Source organism: Prosopis cineraria, unplaced genomic scaffold, assembly GCF_029017545.1.
Source record: "Prosopis cineraria cultivar Desert tree isolate PC_DT_omini unplaced genomic scaffold, ASM2901754v1 PC7, whole genome shotgun sequence".
NCBI lineage: Eukaryota > Viridiplantae > Streptophyta > Magnoliopsida > Fabales > Fabaceae > Prosopis > Prosopis cineraria.
The window spans coordinates 33,068,004-33,093,217 of NW_026555338.1; the positions used below are offsets into that span (position 1 = coordinate 33,068,004).

Consider the following 25,214-nt stretch of genomic DNA (forward strand, 5'->3'; position numbering starts at 1 on the left):
TATTTTTTTCTCTCTTTTCAAAATTAATTTTGAAGATATATTAAATTTATTCTCTTTATTATTATTATTATTATTATTTTTGAAAAATAATCCTTAAAAAGGATTAAATTTTTTTATATTTATTAGATTTTTTGAAATATAATTTTTAAAAATAATTAATATTTAGTTTTTTCTATTTTTGAAAATTAATTCTTTAAAAGATGATTAAATTTTAATTTTATATTTTTACATTTTTTTTTGGATTTTTTGTTTCAACAAGATGAACACAAAGGTATTTAAAAATAAAGGCTATCAAATGATCAAACAAATATTTTTTTACATTTTTTATTTATAATTTTTTAAATGTATGGACAAAAGACAGCGTCCACATACTTATTTTAGCCAAATGGACAATTTTTTTCTTTATGGATTTAGCGCATCAAATCTAATTTTTTTCAACACCCATTTAAATCACAAATAATCTATTGTGCATTCTTGAAAAGTCATAATACTTAAAAAAAAAAAAAATCTTACTTGAACATCTTACTAAAAGTAAGTTTAAATAATAAAAATGAATATGAAATTGATAAAAGAAAAAGAATTAAAATTAAAAATATGTTTGGCACCACAAAAAATTTAAATAAAATTTTGATATTATTTATATTTTTTATGGGTTATGAATTAAATAAAAAAATGAAGCAAAAATATTAAAAAAATTTATTAAATTTTTATAATTAATTATCTTCTTATTTAGGTGTGTTATCTTTTTTACTGAGAAAGAAAATTTAAATATAAACTCATATTATTTTTATCAATAAATTTATATTTGTGATTTGAATAATAATTCTTATAATATTAACAAATGATATATATTTAAAATATTTCTACAAAAATTCATAAATCATTATTTTATAAATTTTAGCAAAAAATTTATTTATAAATTATAATAAAGATTCATATTATATTTTAAATATAAAGAATATATTTAAGAGTTATAAATTATAAATTTTAAAAATATTATTATTATAAATTTATTAGAAGATGTATTATAATTAAAAAAATTAATTTTTTTTAAAGCTAACTCATGAGCCCTATCTGTTTGAAAAAATAAGCAAATTTTTTTAAAGCTCAACTTATTTTCACGGTTTATATATATATATATATATATATATATTCTTATTTTACTGTATGTAACAAAAAATGTTTAATGCTCTAGTGCTCTACCCCTACCGCCCAAGGCCTTTGGACCCGCTAAAGAGTTTAGAGTGTGTTAGGCCTGCGTCCTATTAATTTCATTCAGGTATTCATTGAGATTCTCTCCTGAACCTTCGTTAGGGTTTTTGTTCTTGAAGCTGAAGCTCAATCGTTTCACTCAATCCTAGCGATGGCGACTCAAATCCTCTCTCGCGCCTTCCCTAAATCTCTAACCTCGGCTTTCTTCTTTTCTCGCTCTCTTTTATCCGCCGTCACCGCCACTTCCTCTGCTTCTCTCTCCGTCACCGCTCGTTCCCCCCTCTCCGCTCTTGCTTTTCTCCACCGCCTCCGCCCTCTCGCCGTCGCTTCTGCTGATATCCATCGCCGCTTAGTTGCGCCTCCCTCCTTGCGGACCTTCTCGACCCGTGCGACTTCTTCTTCGCTCAATGATCCCAACCCTAACTGGTCGAACCGGCCCCCTAAAGAGACAATCTTGCTTGATGGATGTGATTTTGAGCATTGGCTTGTTGTCATGGAGAAGCCCGAAGGTGATCCCACCAGGGACGAGATCATTGATAGTTATATTAAAACTTTAGCTCAGGTGGTTGGCAGGTACTGTCTTCTATAATATCCATTGATTTACCCTTTATGTATGATTAATCGTGGTGATCAATTTCTTTAGGATCTCAAATTTTTAGTTCTTGATTGTCGGGAGATGCGTTTAATTGAAGTTGGAAGGTTGTTTCCTTTCCCATAAATTAACCACGTTGTGTTAGCTTGTTTGGCGTTTCATAGTTGCGTATTTATTATGGCATACATTTTATCTTAGCGGCCTAATAGATTACTTCACAATAGAAGAAGCAATTTTTGCAGGTTATTCATATTCACGTCTGCTGTAGTTTTGCAATTGACTTGTATGCTCTAGTCATTGCTGTACAATCATACTTTAAATAAATGGTAGAGCAGATGAGGAAGTGAAGCAATTATGTTTCGCTTGTCATTGAGGGCACGCTATTGTTTTCTTTTTTGGAAAGATATAGGGAAACTATATTTTTAATATTTATATGACTTCACATTTTGGCCTCATGATTGGCATTCAAATTGTTCGCTCGTTCAGTGAAGAAGAAGCCAGGATGAAGATATATTCAGTTTCAACTAGACACTACTATGCATTTGGGGCCCTTGTATCTGAAGAACTTTCGTACAAACTTAAGGGTGAAGACAATCCTAAACACTTTGGCTCTTTCTTTCTTTCTTTTCTTTTTTTTTTTGGTTAAATAATTTTTCCATAAAATCGTGGACTTGACTAATCGTTCTTGAAATTGCAGAATTGCCTAGAGTTCGTTGGGTCCTTCCTGATTCATATTTGGATGTCAAGAACAAAGATTATGGAGGTAAGAACTTTACCTTCAATTTCAAAAATCTTTTGGATATTGTATGATATGTGCATTTCTGCCTGCTCTGGTCAATTCAATATATCATCAGCATCTCTCAAAAGTTTGTAAGGATCTGCTCTATTTGTACGATGCCTGAAATCCTGCTAGAATGTAATCTTTTGCATATATTATATTATTGCTGCTGCATAACTGCAATCCGCTCACATTTAGTGGAATCTCCCAATTCCCCCACTAGGTGAACCCTTTATCAATGGGCAAGCTGTTCCATATGATCCCAAGTATCATGAAGAATGGGTAAGGAACAATGCGCGAGCAAATGAAAGGAACAGACGCAATGATAGGCCTCGCAATGCTGATAGGTCGAGAAATTTTGAGAGGAGGAGGGAAAATATTGTGAACAGAGATACGCAAGGTAGACCTCCCATGCCAGGACCTCCAAGCAACCCAGTTGGAGTCCCTCCAACCCAACCTGGTGGATATTCTCCTAATAATCCAGCTGGATATCCACATCACCAGGGTGGATATCCTCCCAACAGCCAGGGTGGATACCCTCCCAACAATCCAGGTGGATACTCTGCCAGCAACCCGGGCGGGTACGCGGCCAACAACCCTGGCGGGTATGCGGCCAACAACCCTGGTGGGTACGCTCCCAACAACCCAGGGGGATATCCTCCCAACAACCCTGGGGGATATCCTCCCAACAACCCAGGGGGATACCCTCCCAGCCAAATGGGGGGATACCCTCCCAGCCAAATGGGGGGATTCCCTTCCAATAACATGGGCGGAGGCCCTCCTAACAGCCAGGGTAACACGCCACCCAGCAATATGGGAGCGATGCCATCTAATCAGAACCTGGGAGGGGTTCCATCAAATGCGGGATGGTCCGGTAGAGACCATTAGCTTAGCTTATACACTTGAAAGTTGAAATTCGGACAGTGAATGAGATGATTGGGAGATATGGCAGTCTTGTGGCCATGTAGATAAGGAAGAATTGTGTCGAGACAACCTGAGGTGATGTCATGTGTTGGAAAAATTCTAATTTATTTAGTTTTGCTTGTCAATCCAATGAATGATGAATCTTTATGCTTATGTTATGTAAAGGAACAACTACATAATTTTTGCAGTCAAGATTATGGTATTTTTTTTTAATCTTTTATTTCTTGAGATTTTGAATTACTGACTTCAAATCAGTGACTTATTGAGTGTTACTAACCTATTGTGAATATCAAGCATCTGGTGTGTGGTTGTATTAAATCAGCGATTTTGAAAGCCGAAGAAATTGGCCTCGTTAAATCTTCTGGCATGTATCAAATTGGAGAGGAGTATTTTGATTCTGCCCTTAATATGCAAAATATAGTTGGTTATTCTAGGCTAACAAAATGATTGGTGACATTGAATATTGTAAAGGAGCCGAGTAAAAATAAGTATCCTGGACTTCCGTAAGGACATGAGGAAATAGTAAGTGGATTGATTGCGGTACATTTATTTATACGTGTTTATGCGTGTGTTGCTTTCGTAGGATACTTTTAGGGACAATTATAATTAAGGACTTCCGAATTCCGCAAATAACTAAAATCATAGAATCATGAAATTATGAAATTGAGTTTTAGGATAATGGTTCTTTTTTGTAATTTTAAAAATAATAATTTAACTAAAATGTCCCTTGTGACTAAGTTTGCAAGTAGCAAATAATTTTTCAACTTAAACAAAGTGATTTTAAATTTTTTTAAATTAAATTTTTAATTCAATTAAAGTGATTTCAACATTAATGAATTTTAAATTGGTTAATTGCAGGTTTGAGAATAAAAATTTTTCCAACTTGGATAAAATAATTTCATAATCCCTTTAACTATATTTTTAGCCAAATTAAAGTGATTGTAACACTAAAAATTTGTCATGAAGTTGCAAGTCTTGTGATCAATTTTGCAAGTTTAGAAATAAAATATTTTTCAACTTAAACAAAGTAATTTCACAACTTACTCCAATTAAATTTTCAACCCAATTAGAGCAACAATGGCAAATTGCATACCTTAAATTTTATTGATTATATTATTATAATTGATCATTGTATCTCTATAGTAGATAATGTTTTTTTTTTTTTTTTATAGCATGATAAGTAAACTTCACCGACAGTAAATGTTATTCTTCAAGAAATATGAAAAGCAAAAGATAGATCTCTTTTAATTAAGTTACTATATGACATAAAGTTCTAATAAACTAAATTTGAAAAAAAATTTTGATCCAAAAAAATGTATTAATTAAATATTATTATTATTATTATTATTATTATTATTATTATTATTATTATTATACATAAAAAAAGGAGTATATCCATGATTTGGTAAAAACTAATTTTTACCTTTTATAAATGTATTAACTTTCAAAATAACACGGAAATTAAAGATGAACAATAAAATTCATCAATATATAACAAAATATTCATGAATAAAGCAACTTAGGCATATTCACATTAGATTTTGTGCAAAACATAGGCTACAAAGTCCAATTACAAAAATAGCAGTACTATTATTCATGGTTATGAACAGGGTTTCGTATTACAAATTTTATATTTTATATTTTATATTATTAATGATATTATTGAAATATTATGAACAATTCAAAATATTTACAAAGGAATTTTTGTTTCTATGGATACACTAAAAAAAAAAAAATTATTAGCCGATGAGGATGACTAGATGGTGACGATAATGATAATACTAAAACCCTATTATTCTTTCCGAAGTCCCTAAACAAAACCCTGACCTTGCTCTTGCTTTGAGGGGTATACCTCCGCTTCAGTGTTCTCGCGCCTGGCCCTTGACACTCTCATCTCACCAATGTCCAGCTGTTAGAGTTGCCGATAGCCGATCATATTTGTTTCAGTTCAACTCTTCATGGTCCTTCTTCGACAGCTCTCCAAACACTGATTCTGGTTATCCATGGTTTTGGAGAATTACCGGTTTGATCATAAAAACCAAATGGGCATCGTTGATATTTGATCATGGATCATATGAGTTGGTCGGTAGTTCCTTGGCTTATTTCCGTTTGCATCATTAAATGCTTTTTGTAGAATGCTCTGCATATATCCATGCACATTTCTATTTTGATGCTCGTGTTCGTTTAGAGGGAAGCAGTGCATTGGGTTTCTGTCGTAAATTTGACGAGTTTGGAAATATCCTACCGATTACATGTCAAGTTCTAGCTTGCCCCTGAATTGTTCGATTTCGAAATCCTTTTGCTTTTTTATCTAGATACCCCTACCTAATCACGATGCTGCGATTGCAGAAAATTCGAGCCTCTCTTTACCCCTTGATAAACAGCTACTAGCTGAACTCGGGCATACACCGCCCAGCTTTTTTTTTTTTAATATTATTTGTATTTTTCGGGTCACTGTGTCCTGCGTGCGTATGAGGGATAATAGGTAATTGCTGTTGACCTAATATGTAATGCATCAGCTTCTAAGTTGCCAACCGTAATGATAATCTAAGGAAGCAATACGGGTAGGACCTATAAATACGTAGGATTGCCTTTATTATTTTAGCTGTAGAAGCTTTACATGTCGTCACATAATGAACCTGTTTTCAAACAGCGTGATGTGTTGAGCAGTCTAAGTTGTGCGGCGATGCATAAGGAGACTGAGCGATATAGATGCTAGCAGCTTAATTGGGCTTTAAAAGTTCTAAAGCATGAGCGTCAGGGTTTTGAATTTATAAATCGAAGGTTCTGTGCTTTAAGTTCTTAGAGTTAACTTAATTGCTGTAAACTTCGCTTTGGTATCTAATTTCAAATATACTATCTTGGTTTCTATTAACGTTGGTTGTCTTCGATTGTAATTATAAATATGTGGTGTACTTCCCCCCTTTCTTTTATATCTAATTTTATCTGTTCAAAGAGATGTGCGAATTGATTATGCCCTTGATGGTAATGTTAAAAATTAAGGCGCACTATCTAATGTGCATATTACTTGCAGAAGACAATTTTTTAACTACTGATATGTATATTATTGAGGCTTGCTTAAGTTTAAGGCCTACCTTGACTGCTGTGTCAGATGTTTTTGGGATCTTCTAGTGTGCAAGTGAAGTTAGTCCACATGCAGTGAAGTATCATTTATATGACGTTGTAGACCTGGTGCAGTAGTGCATGGCAAAAAATGGATTTCAAGCTTAAAGGAATAACATGGGTGGGGGATTTTTACCAGAAGTTTGAAGAAGTGTGCCAAGAGGTGGATGATATTTTTGGGCAGGTGTAATTTCATTCTTTCATTTCTATTTGGTTTTTCCTTTTCCTTTTGATGATTCAATTACAAAATTGCATAGCTCCGGCACTCTGTTTGTTGATTTGATATCTACGCTGTGGTATTTTTAAGTGCTGTTGTGATAGTCTTATAACTTACTGTGTTCAGGATGCTGTTAAATATCTTGGGAATCAGGTTCAGAATGTTGGAGATGGCGTAAAAAGGTTCTGTTCTGATGTTGTTCAGGATGTGCTTCCTCCACCTCCCTTGGTCAATCCTGTGAAACATGGATATCGTTCACTGGCTTTGAACAATAATGTTGACTCTTCATTAGAGTCAGTTGCAGCTGGTACAGTAAATAAAGAAAGGGCCGAGGAAAACCCTGTCAATAATATCATCGAGTCATTCCATGATTCTGATGCAAATAATCTTACCAATAGTCAGCATGGTCAAGCTTCCATTGGACTTGACCTTGTAAATCAAGTCAATCATGAAATTTTGCCAAATTCCTCTGAGGTGGAAGATTCTTGCTCTACTCGAGAAGAGGTTAGTGACAATTCCTTGAGGGAAACTGCCAGTGTCATGAAAGAAAACTTGGACGTGGGCCTTGTACAGAATGCTGTCAAATCAATCCCTGAGCTGTTGAATGAGATTTCTCTTAATGAGAAAAAACCCCTTGAATCCTCAGTCTTTAGTGACTCTTTAGATAGCCTCGCTTCCTCTGAAGTGTTACTGTCTACCATGCTAAGTGAAGGTTCCTGCTTGTCTGAATCTGACAGTCTATCTGCAAGATCACAAGTGAGCTATTGCTCTGAAATTGATTCTTGCAAGGAACATTCAGTTGTTGCTGGCTGTACCTTAGATAGTTCCATGGTGCTTGTATCCCGCACAGCGACCCCTAATGTAGGTGTTGCTGGTCAGTTCTTGACATCACAGGCTGGACCTTCCTGTGGCAGCAACAAGTCAATGGAGTTACATGGTTGGTATCTCTCACTATTTTCTTTCTCTTTCTTTTAATGATGATCATAACTAGTCTTTGTATCCTCTTGCTGCTGAATTGGACTTGCTTTAATATTGTCAGAGGGAGAGACTTCTGCGTTCAATGAAGTAATGCCTTCAAATAACTTATTTGGAACTTCGATTGGGCATGGAGAGATATCTTCTGCTCAGGAGAGGGCTATAATATCAGTGTCAGAGAGTGGTAAGTCATTATTATCAGACAGACCATGATGTCTTGCTTCACTTAGTGGGTTTGGATGCAGACAAGGCCATCTGAGCAACATCAAATTTAGAAGGGAAAATAGTAATTAAGGATTGCTGGAGAAAATTTATATCAATCAAGGATCAGTTATTGTCAAAACTCGAATGAAAAATAAACCCGAATTGATTGTTGTTAATTTATAATGAGTTGTTGTTAAAATTTAAATGGATGGTTGTTGATAAAAGACTAATCCAAATCAACAAGTATCTGTTCGAGTTTTGATAACCAGCAATTTTTGATTGATATAAATTTTTTCCAGCAATCCTTGATTGCTATTTTTTCAATTTATAATTGTACTTTTTAATTGAGGGGAACTTGAGAAACATAAGACTTAGGGCTTGTTTTAAACTATTTTTGTTTTACTGTTTTGAGAACTGGTGTTTTATAGAATATATTATAAGAATAAAAAATAATAATGAAAGCAAGTGTTTTTCACATTCTTTCTTATACTCTAAAACAATAATCCTATAACATCTAAAAGATGTTTTCGTTTTTCTATTTTCTAAAATAATATTTTATTTTTTTTATTCTTTAAAATATTTTCTTTTTTTGTTTTAAACACTTTCTTTCTCATAAATACTTTCTGAAAGCACGTTACTAAACAAATATTTTTGTATTTTATTTTAAAGAATAGAAAATTGTTTTCAGAATAAATTGCCAAACAGGACCTTATATTTAACTGTCATTGCTTACTTCTTCAAGAGGAATGGCGTAGAAAGAATAAAATAAAATTCATTATGTGCTCTGTACTATCCTGTGCTTGTCAATATTTACCTTTTCAGTGCGTTCCATTTTCTCCCATGTGATGTGGGTTTTTCATTGTTTAGATGAACGTCTAGCCAGTTCTATTGATTCCAGCATGGAAGATATTCAATTACGTGATGATGTAAAGCTTGGTGAAAGTTGCTTTTTTGTGGATGATATGGAACTGCATGCTGCTTCCTCCAGGGCCCAAAGGCTTAGATCATACAAGGTACTCCTTTCTTTCCCGCTGATCGGATGTGTCAATTGATATGCTTCTTACACTAAGAAATGTGATGTTATATTGTACTTTCAACCTGTGCTTCATGCAGGTATTAAATGTTTCTTTGTGGTTTATACTTTTGCCCAGAGCTTACTAAAGCCTGAAACTTACTCAAATAACACCACTGATTTATTCCCACAAAAGCAATACTTATTGTTTCACATGGAAGAAAATATTGCTATTATTATATGATGGGTACCTAAGTAGGATGGAGAACCCTACCTCAAAAGCTAGCTGTTGAAGTAGGAGAACCAACCCACTTATATGCCCCATTGAGTATCCCATACTACTCAATGTGAGACTTGGTATCTGTTGCAACCCTCTATCCTAATAAACTTAAAACCAACGAAAATACAGAAAATACACCACAAATGGGATTAAACAAACTAACGGAGTTGTATTGCAAGCAGAATAAAGAGCTGAAATTACAGAGTACATGAAACAACACAAAATATGATGAAACAACACAACATACACCCAGTACAGCAACACAAACCTAAGCTACACATGAACAAATGATGAAGCAAGATGAACTTCCTCCACCCCAACCTGGCATTCGAGAGGCCAGAGCTCTCCACACCACTCCAATTTTTGAAATTACTCCACACTTTCCTTCTACACGAACATATAGATTTAAAAAGCCTAAAATTAGATTGCCCCTGTCAAAACACTAGCTTTACTCCCCTACTTTGATGTGTCAGTTGGTCTTTACCCATAGGATTTTCTCCTAAACCCATAGTTCCATATTTTCTGCCCTTTGCCATTCTTTTTATATCTCCTTTTTTTGAGTTTTCATAGTGACAGGAGATGGGGTCTTATCATTATATATATATATATATTGCCTATGCCAGCAAAGAAATTAATGATGCTTTAAGGGAAAACTAAGGTTGACAAATATAATGGAAACATAGATGTGGATATTTTTTACAATCTAGTACCATGATTGACTCATTCATGAAAAAACCCTTGGCATGTTATAGTTTTGGGAGAATTGCTTTGAGGTCGTTCACAACACATTTAAATACTACAAATCAGCAGACCTTATGGTATTTAAATGTGTCGTGGGACTTGTATGCAATTCTTGTTATGATTTTTATGGGTGAATTTGATAGGAAGCACTCAAAAACTTCACCTGCTTAAATATGTATCATTATGCATTTCTTATTTTCAAAAGCTCAAGTATTTTGCATTTCTTTGTTCCAACAGAAAAGGATCAAGGATGCGTTTGGTCGGAAGAAGCGATTAGAAAAGGAGTATGAACAGCTAGCAATATGGTACGGAGACAGTGACGTGGAATTTAGTAAAGGAACATCACAAACATATCTGGACTCCAAGAACCTGCAGGTGCAGAACTTGTGTGAAATTGAGTGGGAAATTCTCTTTCTGTAAATGCTTGAGCTTTTGCTTCTGCCATCTGTAAACGGTGAAGTGGGTGAAATCACGCTGGTTCCATGCAGACCACAATAATTATCTCTTCGGATGAGTTGCTTTTTGCCCCAATTAAAGCCGGTCCTTTCGGGAGTAAACTCGAGTTTAGCATCCAAATGTTTGTTAATTCTACCTCCGGGTTTGTTTCTTACAATTAGGCTCAGAGGTAGTTGTATTTTGCCATGTAAAAAAGATTTTTTTTTTTTTTTTTGAGGTATACAGAAACCTAAATAAGAGTATCGTCCCCATCTAATGAGGTTTTAAGCTGGGGATATTTGAAAGTGCGTCTGGCTCAGTAATCGTTATATTCTGTTCAAACCCAAAGTTCTAATGCAAGATTTGTGTTCTTTGAGGAGCGACATGAGTTAAAAAATAAAGCAACTCGATTCTTTCATTGTTTATGCTTCATTTGCTTTATTACATTTCTGATGAGCCGACAGCTTCCATTTCATGTTGTGGTCGAGTTGAATTTCAGAAACTTACTAAGATTAGAGATTTCATTTCATTTCTATAAAATCTATTTATATAATATATGAAAAATGAGTTGTAATCCTTGCCTATATTTTAGTATTCAAATTTAAGATTTTAAAATAAATTGATTCAATTCTTGAACTAAAACATTTTGATCTTGAGATTATTTATTTATTTATTAGATGTCTGAGACTACTTTATTAAATGGAGATCTATTTGAAAAGGTCTATATGAAATAGCTGGATAATTTTATAGAATTCAATAAGGAGCACTTAATTTGCAAACAAATCTCCGGACACTGATATTTAAAATCCAATGAAATTATGTCTTTGGGATTCATTCAGAATACTTTTAATTAGTATTTATTAAAAATTTGATGGGAATAATTTTGTCCCTACTATTTGTTTGTAAGTTATAAATAATGTTTAATATCAACTAGTTATGTTTTATTGTACAGTATATATATTATTTATGAACATGATTTATTAAAAATTTTACATTTTGGGTTAAACTTCCCAAAATTCTAAATCGCTAAAAAAAAAAAAGACCACATAGTTAGTTAATAATAGTTGGTGTCGGCTATCGGGTGAAATAAATACCTGTGTTGGACCAGCAAAAATTAATATTTTGGATGGATGTCTCAAGCAAAATCCCCAGTTGCACGGTAAATTAAGTAAGGGTGTTCAGTTTAGATTTGTCCTGATTGGCTCGGTATCATCCCGATTATATTAAGATTGGTTTTGTCCCGGCTCAAAAATAATCAGGACGAAAACTTTACGGGACAGGACAGAAAAGGAGTTCGGGACTGGCCGGGACACAGGATTACCATCGGGACGTCCCGTCCCAAATATTATATATATTATTTTCTATTTTGAATATATTAATTATATTAATATAATTTATACTTATATTAATTATATCAATTATAATTTTAATACTTGTAATTCTTATTTAAAACTAAAGTTTTTTATATTGATAATTTTAATGAGTAAACATGGTGATATCTTTCTTTATAATATATTAATTATATTAATATAATTTATTTTTATATCTATCTATTTAATAACTTTTATTTATAACATATTTCTTGCTTATTTTTAGAAAAGTAATTAACTTAGTACATCTTCACTAAAGTAAAAGAATAATGATTTAATGTTGTGTTTGACTTGTTTGTTGTTGCTAATCTTATAGTATAAAGATCACTTGTATTTGTTATTTTAATATGTAGTTGTGATTAATATAATTTAATAATTGATTTTAAATTATTGTTATTTATGTACTTATGTTGTTTTGATTTTAAACTTAATAAATTATATGATTTAAAATTTTAATGAATGTTATTATCTAATTTTTTTTCGATATTATTTCATTTATCGAGACGATAGTACGTTTCGATTTTGTCCCGATCCCGTCCCAACTCTTAACGAGACGAAACGACTTTCGAGACGAAATAAAATATGAAATCAAAATTCAATCTTAATTTATTTTTTTCATGACAGGACAGGGACCTGATCCCGTCCTGTCATATAAATACCCCTAAAATTAAGTAGTAATAACAAGAAATGGCGGAAGTTCTTTATTTAAAAAAAAAAAAAAAAAAAAGTCATGTAGCGGAAGCCTCTGGGTTTAAAGTTTGGTTTGCAGGAGCGGAACGGGGCTCTCTAAGCTTGTTCCTGCCTCTCAACTCTCATTGCTTTCTAGAGGATGTGATTAGCGGTAGATGGTGTAGTCTCCGAATGTGTTGCTTGCATCTCCCTTGCTTCTCAGAGAAATGTCTTCTCCGACCAGCTCGGTTATCTTTCTCTTGCCGCCGCCGCCTTTTTGCCACCGCGTCCTCGGTTTCCGGTGCCACTAAGAAGGAGAATAAAGAGAAGGTCATAGTCATTTCTGGTCCCACAGGGTCTGGTAAAAGCAGGCTTGCTTTAGAGCTCGCGAAGCGCCTCAATGGCGAAATTATCAGTGCGGATTCTGTCCAGGTAAGCTTAGTGAAAAAAAAGACACCATCTTTGCATGACTTTCATTTATTTCCACTCTCTTGCGTGGTTTTGAGGGAAAGAAATGACGTGGAAAGCAAGAGAGCTTACGTAAGCTGATTCTCGATGGATGGAGTTTTCCATCGTCTAAGTTTTGAATATTGGGAAAGTGCAAGGTTTGACAGTTTTGTAGAGTACTGCCTGGTTCATGGAAGATGAAGTCATTCATGTAGAAGAAAGGTGAATGGCGGTTTAGGTGTTCTTGCTTAGTTTATGTGTTAGTTCTTTGATAATGGAAGTGATTTCCCCCCGTTTCAACTCGCAATTTATGTTTTCTTACTCTTAAAAAAGAAGAAGAAATGTAGCAACTTAACTGCATATGAACTGTTAAAGTGAAAAGCTAGTTTCATGGTTGGCGAAAAAAGTGGTGTAGTCTAATTTTGAAGGCTAAATCGTGTTTTACTAGTGTTACTACGGTTTCCATTTTCCGATCCAGACACTCAAACCTTCTGCTTTTGAAACATAGCTCTTTCCTTTAAAATGTAGAACTCATAAAAATCTAAAGTGGACAACTGGAAGTATGATAAAATTTTTCTCTGCGTAAAAAGTTTTCTCCTATTTATTTGAAACCACTGAATACAGATGCTAAAGTTATTTTTGACTGTTGTGAGGAACATGGCATTATGGATACTCTTCAACAATTCAGGAATATGGAAAATGAAAAAGTGACGAGAATTCTACAAAATCAATTATAGATGTCCCAATATTGGCATTGACTTCTTAGTCTACAATAGAACAAGTCTTTGCATTCCTTTGGGCTGTATTTATTCACATGGCTTGTATTGCAGGTATACCAGGGTCTTGATGTTGGATCAGCAAAGCCATCCAAAATTGATAGAAAGGTCACTACATGAAAAAAATAGTATATTCCTTCACACTAGCTTTTTTAAGAAAAAAATGTTGTTCTTTGAATTTGGAGCTTCCTGCTATGATTTTGGCTTTCCAAAATACCTGGTCCATACCTCTGTTGGGGGCAATATATTGATGTGTGTTAGATGTGTTCATTGGAATTGCATTATCTATAGTAGATAAATGTTCTTTCAAAAGTCCCTCCCTCTAAAGGAGGAGGATCCGTGATTTTTAAGACTTGGTAGTTGCTTATATGTGATGCTTTTAAAGTGATGTAACTAGATTCCCCTCCCCCTTCAAATCAAGAATTTGCGTATAAGTTTTTTTTTTTTTGGGCCAAATTTGCATATAAGTTTCAAGAGTGTGATTTTGCTAATAATTTATGTTACTTGATTGAGTTAAAAATTTAAGGCTCATCAATCCTCTGCATTATAATGGACTCCGACAATGCCCATTGTTAACTGCTTGAAAAATAATTTGGCTGACTATGTTTTTCACTTTTTGCGTTCTGGTTTTCTTATCAGGAGGTGCCACATCATCTGGTTGACATATTGCACCCATCTGAAGGTGTGTTTCATTGTTGCTTACTATATTTTGTTTCCCAGTGCACACATAACATATGATTGTGCTCTTATGCATTAATTGTTACCTATATTTACATTTATTTATTGACTTCACTGCTGTTAAGTCTTCAAAGAATCTTGGATATTTTGAAATAAAATTATTCTTCTATCAGATTATTCTGTTGGACAATTTTTTGAGGATGCAAGGCAAGCTACAAGATGTATTCTTGACAACAGTCATGTTCCTATTGTCGTTGGGGGGACTGGATTGTACTTAAGATGGTATGTCCTTCTCTTGTGATCGAGGAGTCCACATGTCCTTTCATGTATAACATTTCAATTTCTGCATGATAGACGTATCTATTGCTAGTTTATGATCAAACATAAGTAGGGAAATGAAGCGCAGTTTTCTTATTGCTTCAACCTGCTGCATGCCTACATTGCCTTTCTCAAAAAGATTCTGTTAACCAAAGCTCGAAGAAACTTGGGCGTCAGTTGTTTCATTGATCTTTCTTTAAAATTGAGTATAAAAGGAACAAAGAAGGTGGCCCCTTTTTATTTCTTGTAGCATGCAAAAATTTTGCATGGCAATTGAGAAGTGGGGTTGATAGAGCCACTGGTTTTACTGAGACCTATTGGAGGAAATCAAGGAAGATGCAAGGAAGTGAAAAGCAAACTTCTGATGGTCAACAGAGTTATCCTAAGGTTCTTGTTGTTCAGGAAAAAGCAATGATGAGTTAGAGTTGGTATAGCTTGGTCTAGGAGTGGCCAGTGTTGGGAACTGTGAGAGTTATTTTTTGGCATATAGTAGTCGTTGAGGTCTCCTAGCACAGCAGGTCATTTGTTGATGTTTTGAGTGTGGTGAGGAGAGTTCTTGCCTCGTGAATGCCAGTGGCTTATGTCTATGTTGTTCTGTGATTTGTGTATTTGTTTCTGTTAATTGTCAAATCTGGGTGTAATGGGGGAATGGGTTTTTGGCCAGAATCAGTAGTAGTGTCCCATTTGTAACCCTGATTTGGTAATTTGCATACGTTAATAGCAAAACCTTAGGATTTCCCTCATTTATTTCTTCTGTTGTCCTTTCTTTGAATTTTTCTTTTATTGTTCAGCGGGGTTCTATCAGGGGTGTATAGCTGACTGCTGAAGTTATCTTATCCATGTCTATCATGTCTCTGTTGGCAAAAGCTACTTCTGTGAAAAAAATTTGTTTTTATAATGCTAAAGGTCATGTTGGTTTGTGATAGGACTAGCAAGAAATGGCAGTAAAATGAAGAGAAATTCACTGTTGTATCCTCTATTATGATGGGAAAATGTAGAGAATACAATCACTAATCTTCTCCTCACACACAAACTACCTCCTACTACTCACAACAGAAGCAAAAGCTCATAAAGAAATCCTCAGACAACCTGGTTTTCGAGAGACCAGACCCTCTCCTCTTGGACAATTCTGCTGCCTGCCTCACTACGTTCCCCCTCCTCCCCTTTTACACCTCCCACTACTCTGACATTGTTAGATATCGTTATTTCCTGAGCTCTCTCCATTCTTCCCTTCTCCATTCTGTTATTGGGTCCTTCTTTTGGGCCTTCTCTTATGCACATGGCCCCATGTGTTGGGAGGCCCAACAGTTTGGCTTTTGTCAAAGATAGATATGTAGCTGAAGGTTGAGTTTGATTGGCTTTCATATGCAAAATATTTTTCCGTTAGATGCTGCTATATGGGCAACAAATACTTCACCAGAACATTTTCACTGCATCTTATCATTATTACATTGTATGTTCTTTTTCTTTTTCTTTTTCCTATAGGTTTTTAAAAACTAGATTATGTTGCAGATAGTTTCCTATTAATCTTTTGTTTGAACTTTGAAATGCAAGGTTCATTTATGGAAAGCCTGAGGTCCCCAAAGCCTCTCAAGAGATTACATCTGAAGTGTATTTGGAGTTAGCTGAATTACAGAGGAACGGAAAATGGGATGCAGCTGTGCGGTTGGTTGTAGAAGCAGGTGACCCGAAGGCCCAATTTATAACTCCCAATGATTGGTACCGATTACGACGTAGCCTTGAGGTTATTAAGGTAGGTTTTCATGTTACCAAAAAAGAAAAAAAGATAAGGTAGGTTTTTAAGTTTTTTCCAAGGAAAATTTGAATTCCCCTTCCTAGCAACCAAAGAATTCTAGAAGAATTAAGGAAATTATATTCACGCGAACTTCAAGTTTCTCCCTTGGTCCATCTTCTGTCTGTTCCTGCCTCACTTGTTTGTTGCACATAAATCCAATAATTGCATTTTCAATATAAATGAGATTATCAAAATATTTACCTCAATGCAGTTCTATTATATCTTTTCAGTGTGGTTAGTTCTTACTGCATTACTAAGCTGTCTGGGGATACATTTAACATTTACCAGTATATTTGTTTGCCTTTTTATTTGTTTTATTTTGGAATGGCAGTCTAGTGGATCACCTCCATCTGCTTTTCGGGTACCATATGATTCTTTTAGGGAACAAGGAGATTCTAGTGTTGTGGACAACTCTGACTATTCTGATGTCAATGCTACTGGTGATGGAATGAAAGTAACATCCTCAGATTTGGACTACGAGTTCATTTGTTTTTTCCTTTCTACACGAAGGCTTGACCTCTATAGATCAATTGATTATCGCTGTGAAGATATGCTATTAGGTACATTGTGAACTGATAGTAGATATGATTTCTAATTGTTTCAGTCGTGACTTCTATTTTTCTTACATTGGACGTTATTAGCATCTTGTTGGGTATAAATAATCATTCTCACTTCCTTCCTAGTGTGGTTATTAGGAGTTCACATGTGTGCATGTGCACATGTGCCTGTGTAGGTCTCCGTAGCAACACATCCTGCTTTTTGTGCTTGATGTCCATAAATATGAGATTTTGTTCTCTTTGACTGCAGAGAGGGATGGGATATTGTCTGAGGCTCAATGGCTTCTTAATATTGGTCTTCATCCAAATTCAAATTCTGCAACAAAAGCAATTGGTTACAGGCAGGTATACCTTTTGGTTACATATTTCACTTTTACATGTTGCACTTGACAAATTCTAATTATGTCTAACCATAATTATATATGAATGTGAACCAGGAATGGGACCTTTAGAATTGACTGTGATGGTATAATATGTTTGCTTGACAGCAGGAACAGATCTTGGATTAAACTCTTGGAGGAGGGGAGTCAATAAATAATAGCATGCTTTTTTGCATATAAAATAAAAATTGACCTATCTTGGGTCATGTTTGGGGTTGGACTCTTGGGTTTATATTCAGTCGTTTTTAGTGGCTTGTTAGTAATTGGTCCATGAATATATATTACTCATACATCATGATCATGTATATCACTAATTTATGCATTTTATTATTGAGAATAAGAGGTAGAGATATTTTATATGAAGTTCAGAACATGAGGAAGAACTAAGTGATAAGTTACTGGTTTTGATTTTTGTCATGAATGGATGTTTGTGTGCTTATTCAAGTGAACCCAAAAAGATGACAAGGAGAAACTTGAAAAAATTGATTTGAAATAAAAATGAATAAAATTATAAATTATTATATATAACAAATGAGCATCCATCAAGAGAGGTGCAGGCATGCTCACAGTGATATTTTCCTAGTTTTTTCCCTGTTAATTTTTTTAGTTCCTTTCACATGTTCATTTTACTTGCTGAATGGATTGATGAGGTGATTCTCCTTACATTTTGCACTCACTATGGTAGGCCATGGACTACTTAGTAAGATGCAGACAGCAAGGGGGTCAGAGTTCAGTTCGAGAATTCTTCAGTTTTTTAACTGAATTTCAAAAGGCGTCTAGGTATATGTGTTTTTTTTTTTTAAGATAGATGCAACTAGGTTTTATCTGTTTTATATATTAATTTTCTTGGTAGAGGATTGCTGACGACAGAGTTATTTTCCTGCAATTATTCAATCTTTTTACTTTCTTTTGGAAATGTTTGCCCACATTGCGTTGTTGGGAACATATGAGATGTCTCAAGTATGGTTTGATTTTGCCAAGTTTGAGAACTCGAGGAATATAGGAGGCTGCCTTCTGTATTTGGCCTATGGGCAATTGAAATCTCTTTCCCTGGACAAACAATGAAATGTTACGGGGCCAATGGCCTTGTAACCTTGTGGCATGTCAGCTCCCATATAAGTGGGAGGTTGTAGGTTTGATCCTGCTTGTAACCTCAAGCTATTAGTGTCTGCCCCTTTGATTCCAAAAAAAATGTTGTGAGGGAGAAAACAAACACTTCAATTCTCAAAGCTGCCATTCCCCCCAAAATCAATAAAAATAAAAACTGTCTGTGCTGGATCTCGGTTCATTTTTTGACTGTATTTCCCAGAACATTCATTGGCTAGTTTCCCATGAAATTTCATCAGACAAAATTTATTTTCCTGATTGCTTCCAAGCTTAAAAATGTGTACGTGCTGTGTTACTTTTGTGAATGAACCCTTTTTTTTTTTTTTTGTGTGAGAAAGGACCTGTTGATCATGAGATATGCTTTTCATGCCCATTGATGAATATCGACTTCTTAATTGATAGTAAACAGATTTTGACATGGGATTTTATATTGAACATTGCTTTATCAAAACTTGGTGGCTTCATCTGATTTAAGGTGGACGATGTTCTTCATTTTAATTTCTATGAGTAGAGAGTGTTAAGACCATGTAGATGTAAGAGTGATTTTCTGCTTAAAATATGCCCTTTTCTGTAATGGCAGGACATGATGAAATATTGAACTTTCTGAACAAGTATTGTTGGATCATGTTGCTTCCATAGTTGAGTTTTCCTATTTAGTTGTTTTCGCAAGTGTTGCCCTTTTAGCGTTGTTGGCTATTCACGAGGTGCTCATTTCAGTTAAACTTATTGGGTACACTTTCATGTAGGAATTTCGCCAAAAGACAATTGACATGGTTTCGAAATGAACATATATACCACTGGCTTGATGCTTCTAAACCTCTGGTATATTTATTTGATTTTAGTTTATTGCCCTTTTGCTTTTTCTCTTATAGGTGCGGGACAAACAGTAAACTATCAAGATAAAATCCTTCATCTTATTTATCTCAGAGATTTACAAAACTATCTATCGTTTCTACCCCAAAATAAATATTTATTGTGATTTCCTCTGCATGTGTTCCCTTCTTCCCTGGCGAACAAGCTTTTTGCAGTTCAGCTGTGTTATATGGTTCATAATGTTGCACTGAACAATTTATTGCAGGACACTATTCTAGACTTCATCTATGAATCTTACCATGATAAGAGTGGAACTCTCATTGTTCCCGAACACTTGAGAATGTCTAGAGATGTTTCTAATGGTCGAGAAGCTAATGACCTCAAGGTCTACCGCCCCCAAAATAGGTATATTTTTAAGAAGATGAAATGATGACAGCGTCCCTTGCCTTGCCTCCTCTGATCTTGACATTTAATTTCTTGCGTAGGCTTTTCTTGAATAAAGAAGATTGCTTTCCTGTTCTGAACTGGATGAAAACTCAAGTCTGAATTTTGGGTTCTCTTGAAGTTGCCTCAATTTTGACATGACACGGAAAAAACGACGAATCTTTCAGTTTGAGCAGCAAGGTCTGTCTCGATTGCTTGTTTACCTGAATGCATTTCATTTTGCTTTTGGGTTAGATGTAAAGAAAGGCAAAGGAAGACCGATGACAACAGTCAAGAAAGCTGTTGAATGAGATCTTTTGATTAACAATATATTTAAAGATTTGATTGTTGATAGAATATAATGACATTATACAATTCATGTAGTCGATCTCCCCTATGCTTGTTATTGTTGCTGCATTGTGTTTATGTTGCACTACTAAGGAAGACCTAAGAGAACATTGAGAAAAGTTGTTAAATGAGACTTTTTAATTAATGATATATCTTAGGGCCTGTTTGGTATGATGGAAATGGAATGGAGAAAAATATTTGTTTGATATGATGGAATTGGAAAGTTTACCAATTCCAATTCCACCAAAACAATTGGGTTCCATAAAAAAAAAAAAAGAAAAATCTCAATTTTCAAATTCCAGCCTGCTTTTTTCATTCTTTACCCCTTCCCCTCTCTCGACTCAACATTCCCCTTGAATTTCTCAGCACCTAGCAACTAGCACTGGTGACCTCTAGCACCTAGTGACAACAACCTCCATTAATAGTGGAAATTGATGGTGACTCTTCCTCTTCCGGCGACTCCATTAATGGGGAGGTTTAGTGGCATTTGCTGATGTGAATGGCAGAAATAAATGCCCGAAGAAGGTGGTGGTGGTCGGAACTGGATGGGTTTGGATCAGTTTTGTGAAGAATCTAAGAAATCCTTCGTTTGATGTGGAAGTGGTTTCATCTTGTAACCATTTTGCATTTACGCCTTTGCTTCCAAGCGTTACAATTGGCATTGTGGAATCAAGAAGCATCGTTGAACCAATTTGCAAAATCATCCGCAAGGTCCTCTCTTTCATACTCATCACCATTTTTGACTCTGCATTTTTAGCTCTATGGTGGAGGGAAAGTAATTAGTTCATGAAGTGGAGAGAAATCATGCCTGATGGCAAACAAAATTACTTGAGCGTTTCTTGTTACTAGAAATCATGTCTGGTGGCAGCAACTTCTGCAATTAATCGACAATGATATCTGGACAAGGGGAAACTTTTTCAAACAATAGTGGTTGTGGTTTTGCTAGTGTAGTTTTTTCTTTTTGGAAGGTTGTTTTGGTCTTTGGAATGAAAATTATACCTTGATTCTACAAATATACCAAATATATTTTAAATTTCAGTAAACATAACTTTTAGTTTCTATATTTTACTCGTGTTTTATTTTTTATCTCTATTTTTTTTTTCAATGTTTGAAGTTTCTACATTTTTGTGTTTTATTATTTTGGATCATTTTAAGGTTTTTATACTTTACTTATAGAGAGACCAAAAATGATAAAAAATAAAAGTGAGGGGATTTAAAACATCAAAAAAAAATATAAGAACAAAAAATAAAACGCGAGCAAAGTACATGAACTAAAGATTATATTTATTCTTTTATATTCATTTTCATATCCATATCTATCTTCACTTTCATTTCCATTTTTATCAAAATTACTTCCATCATGCATTGTACAATGAGTTGATTAAATAAATATAGCAGCATTCTTCCACTTTTTGTCTCTTGATTGTCAAACAATCAAACTATATGAAGCCATAGCTGAACGAAATTAGAAGTTAGAACATTGTTTCAAGTTAATCACGAGACCTACATAAAATAACTTGTTTTTATTTCCGTTGTATCAAAAAAAAAAATTTGATCACCTTTCTCATTTTATAAATTTTAGGCGAAAAAAGTAATTGAAAGAGATAAGAAGATTCCACTATCTACAACCACAGGCCCAAGCAAAAAGGAATTTTATCAACTATGCGTTTTCTTATTTCAGGTTTTAATCAAAACAAAACAACGTAAAAGATGTAAGGTTTTTTTTTAAATGTTTAAATTTTTTACCACAATAAAAGAACGAAACTTCAAATTTAATAATTGAAAGTTGAAACGATTGCATTCGGAATTAAAATTAAAATGTAGTAATTTGGAAAGGTTTAAGCTTTAAAGGCTTTTTTTTTTTTTGAGGTATTTTCCGTGGACCGGAACCGAAAACGTTGCGGCCGTCAGCTCGTGAGTCCTAATAAAGAGGCAGGTCAATTCCTCGAGAACTCCTTCACTCTAAGCCTGCGCTTCTGCTCTCTGTCTCTCGTTCTCTCTGTAGCTTTTCCTGAGAAAGTTCCGAGAGAAAATGATGAAACCGTCGATGCTCAGATCCCTCCACTCTGCCCTTTCTCGGGGTTCATCCCACCTTGCACGCCGTAGCTATTCCTCCGAATCAGTTCCCGAGCGGAAGGTGGCCGTCCTCGGAGCCGCCGGCGGTATCGGTCAGCCCCTTTCTTTGCTGATGAAGCTCAACCCTCTTGTTTCGAGTCTGTCGCTCTATGATATTGCCGGTACCCCCGGTGTCGCTGCTGATGTCAGCCATATCAACACCAGATCTGAGGTACACTGCCCTCTGGCTTCCATCTATATGAGCAGCTCTTGAAAAATACAAGCTTTGATTATTTCTTTTGAATTTTTTGTACAATTAGATAAGATCTTTAATCTTTATGTGGTCGAATTTTAGGTGGCTGGATACCAAGGTGAAGAAGAGCTTGGGAAGGCTTTGGAGGGATCTGATGTTGTTATAATTCCCGCTGGTGTGCCCAGAAAGCCCGGAATGACCCGTGATGATCTGTTCAACATTAATGCGGGCATTGTTAAATCACTCTGCACAGCTATCGCCAAATACTGCCCCAACGTGAGCATCTATTTTCCTGAATTGCTTTTGATGTTTTTCTTCTATACTTATCAATCACTGTTGCATGCCACTGTCAATGTTATTTCCTTATTAAATTTCACCTTGGGTAAACCTATGCTGTATATTGAGTCCATGGAGGAAATGAGAATCTGAGTTTGATCTTCACTGGGTATGAAGCTTTAAATGACGTGACAGTCTGTGTTGCTGAAGATATGGACTTGCGATTTGGGGCTTTCATTAAGTGCACAGCAGCTTGATACCTACACATCGAGTTGTTAAATTGTTAAAAAAATGTTAATAATTTGACTATGTTTACATTGTCACCTGCAATACATGTGCTTTAGTTACAATGATATTGATTTTTCTTGGAAGATTGAACATTTCACTCAAATGGAAACAATTTTGAGAATTTGAGATGCTATTATAAGCATACGATTTGAATTATTTTGCTTAAAAACTATGTAACTGTTTAATTTGATGTTGAATTTGTGTCTATGCAATCAGGCCCTTGTTAACATGATTAGCAACCCTGTCAACTCCACCGTTCCTATCGCTGCTGAAGTTTTCAAAAAGGCTGGAACATATGACGAAAAGAGGTTGTTTGGTGTTACTACCCTTGATGTTGTTAGGGCCAAAACTTTCTATGCTGGGAAGGCCAAAGTTCCAGTTGCTGGTATGTTGACTATAGGAAACTTGTTACTTTTCATATTTTGTTTGGTGCCACTATTTTCATTTCTGATGAAGACAGAATTTGGAAAACTTGACGAAAGAATTTCGGAGCCAAATTTATGTGTTGAATGTTTGCAAAGAGTGACCAACTCTTCTCAGGAACAAAGTTTGAAAATTGGCTTTTTTTTGGGGGGGGGGGGGTTGGGATAGGCCAAGGGGTTTTGATTTTAGGTTTATAGTTGGCTGAGCTTTATGATTTGAATTTTCAAACTCACACGATGATTGAGAGGTTCTTTTGTCCAAGAGTTAAAATGGTTATAATGGTTCTTCTCCAATGATGTGGATTTGTGCTGCAGATGTCAATGTCCCTGTTGTAGGTGGCCATGCAGGCATTACTATTCTTCCACTATTTTCTCAAGTAAATCCTTTCTCTTTTAACTCATCATTAGTTTGCTTTGACTGTTTACATCCAGGTTGACTGCCTACCTTGTATGTACTTTGCTTTTGCTAATATTCTGACTTTATTTTACTTTTACAGGCAACGCCTAAAGCCAATCTGGGTGATGATGACATTAAGGCTCTTACAAAGCGAACACAAGATGGAGGCACAGAAGTTGTGGAAGCTAAGGCTGGAAAAGGTTCTGCCACTTTGTCAATGGCGTAAGTGTGGACTAATCCTTCAATTCTCGTGTTGACAGCATAGTTTATGTTGTTACTTGTGAAGACAATTATTTGGTGTCGCACCAGTGTTCTCTGAAGTCAAAATTTCACGTACCTTAGGATTCCTAAGTGATTCTTATGCGATTCTTGCAGTTATGCTGGTGCCCTTTTCGCTGATGCTTGCCTCAAGGGACTTAACGGAGTCCCAGATGTGGTTGAGTGCTCATTTGTGCAATCCAGTGTTACTGAACTCCCTTTCTTTGCCTCCAAGGTCAGCGGACTGTAACACATTCCCCACACGCCCCCTTCCTATCTACTTTTGTTTTGTAATTTTACTACTCCAATAGTTGAATTTCATGTTTTGATTTGATTATACATGCACACAGGCTTGTTACATTTGTTAAAATGCTGACACTGGTTAGTTTGCTATTGTTAGTGATAAACGTGTCTGGAATGTTTGCAGGTGAGACTTGGGAAGAATGGTGTGGAGGAAGTTATGGGTTTGGGTGCTCTTTCAGAATACGAAAAGCAAGGGCTTGAAAGTTTATTGCCTGAACTGAAGGCATCTATTGAGAAGGGAATCAAATTTGCCAACCAGTAACTTGCATGAGAAGATCAAATTTTGCAATTCCAGGACCATTGTGGAGTGTTGCTGGCAGCTGTGGCAACTTCGATTTGTTTAGAGTAGGTATGCACCGTGAGCTAATAATGATTTCTAGGAGAGCAGTTTGATCATCAAGTTAACGATCATAAAACCAGTTTAGGCTGGCCATTCTTGAAAACTGGATTGGTCCATATTTGCTTCGTGTCGGATTTCATATAATGCAGTTGCGGGGTGGCGTACCCGTTTTCCTTTTTTGTTTTCTTTTCCATCCCATGCATAGCCCTACTGTCACGTTCAACCGCTACATGTTCTCATCTTGGCACTTTTGCTATCAGCACGGCCGTTGTCCACAATGTACGTTACAATGTTACATTACCAGACATTACTTACATCAATACAACTTATCCTCCGTTGAGAATGCGTTGTTGTGTTATTTTACACGTCAAAGTATAAAACGGTTATACAAGTAAAATCTGGTCCAAAAAGAAAATTATGCAGGTACCGACGTACAATAATTGTTATA

General features: G+C 35.2%; 4 protein-coding genes across 8 annotated transcripts; all 4 read left to right on the plus strand.

Annotated features, from left to right (window-relative positions):
- The first annotated feature begins 1,250 nt into the window (after positions 1 to 1,250).
- LOC129315027 (multiple organellar RNA editing factor 8, chloroplastic/mitochondrial-like) lies at positions 1,251 to 3,719 on the plus strand. The gene is made up of 4 exons (XM_054958526.1): positions 1,251 to 1,785; positions 2,291 to 2,388; positions 2,502 to 2,567; positions 2,806 to 3,719. Exons 1-4 carry the CDS (start codon positions 1,364 to 1,366, stop codon positions 3,468 to 3,470), a joined length of 1,251 nt encoding a protein of 416 aa, XP_054814501.1. The 5' UTR covers positions 1,251 to 1,363; the 3' UTR covers positions 3,471 to 3,719.
- Positions 3,720 to 5,321: 1,602 nt separating this feature from the next.
- LOC129316871 (uncharacterized) lies at positions 5,322 to 10,876 on the plus strand. 3 transcript variants are annotated; one of them, XM_054961240.1, is made up of 6 exons: positions 5,322 to 5,588; positions 6,619 to 6,813; positions 6,973 to 7,783; positions 7,886 to 8,005; positions 8,893 to 9,038; positions 10,296 to 10,876. In XM_054961240.1, the coding sequence occupies exons 2-6, from the start codon at positions 6,721 to 6,723 to the stop codon at positions 10,476 to 10,478; spliced, it is 1,353 nt and encodes a 450-aa protein (XP_054817215.1). In that variant the 5' UTR covers positions 5,322 to 5,588; positions 6,619 to 6,720; the 3' UTR covers positions 10,479 to 10,876. The 3 variants fall into 3 exon arrangements, with proteins under 3 accessions (XP_054817215.1, XP_054817214.1, XP_054817216.1); XM_054961239.1 differs by having other exon boundaries at positions 6,705 to 6,813; XM_054961241.1 differs by lacking the exon at positions 5,322 to 5,588 and adding an exon at positions 5,609 to 6,290.
- Positions 10,877 to 12,571: 1,695 nt separating this feature from the next.
- On the plus strand, positions 12,572 to 20,237 carry LOC129315508 (tRNA dimethylallyltransferase 9-like). 3 transcript variants are annotated; one of them, XR_008594519.1, is made up of 11 exons: positions 12,572 to 12,964; positions 13,810 to 13,863; positions 14,395 to 14,437; positions 14,607 to 14,715; positions 16,306 to 16,504; positions 16,878 to 17,106; positions 17,354 to 17,448; positions 18,169 to 18,263; positions 19,171 to 19,228; positions 19,337 to 19,412; positions 19,669 to 19,730. XR_008594519.1 is itself a non-coding variant. In XM_054959250.1 (11 exons), exons 1-11 carry the CDS (start codon positions 12,725 to 12,727, stop codon positions 19,947 to 19,949), a joined length of 1,341 nt encoding a protein of 446 aa, XP_054815225.1. In that variant the 5' UTR covers positions 12,575 to 12,724; the 3' UTR covers positions 19,950 to 20,237. The 3 variants fall into 3 exon arrangements, 2 of the variants coding, with proteins under 2 accessions (XP_054815225.1, XP_054815226.1); XM_054959250.1 differs by lacking the exon at positions 19,171 to 19,228 and adding an exon at positions 19,889 to 20,237 and having other exon boundaries at positions 12,575 to 12,964; positions 19,669 to 19,808; XM_054959251.1 differs by lacking the exon at positions 19,171 to 19,228 and adding an exon at positions 19,889 to 20,237 and having other exon boundaries at positions 12,869 to 12,964; positions 13,810 to 13,883; positions 19,669 to 19,808.
- A 1,882-nt stretch (positions 20,238 to 22,119) lies between these two features.
- Positions 22,120 to 24,943, plus strand: LOC129315510 (malate dehydrogenase, mitochondrial). Its single transcript, XM_054959252.1, has 7 exons — positions 22,120 to 22,461; positions 22,585 to 22,758; positions 23,263 to 23,431; positions 23,784 to 23,845; positions 23,966 to 24,087; positions 24,241 to 24,358; positions 24,551 to 24,943. The coding sequence occupies exons 1-7, from the start codon at positions 22,207 to 22,209 to the stop codon at positions 24,686 to 24,688; spliced, it is 1,038 nt and encodes a 345-aa protein (XP_054815227.1). The 5' UTR covers positions 22,120 to 22,206; the 3' UTR covers positions 24,689 to 24,943.
- Positions 24,944 to 25,214: the final 271 nt, after the last annotated feature.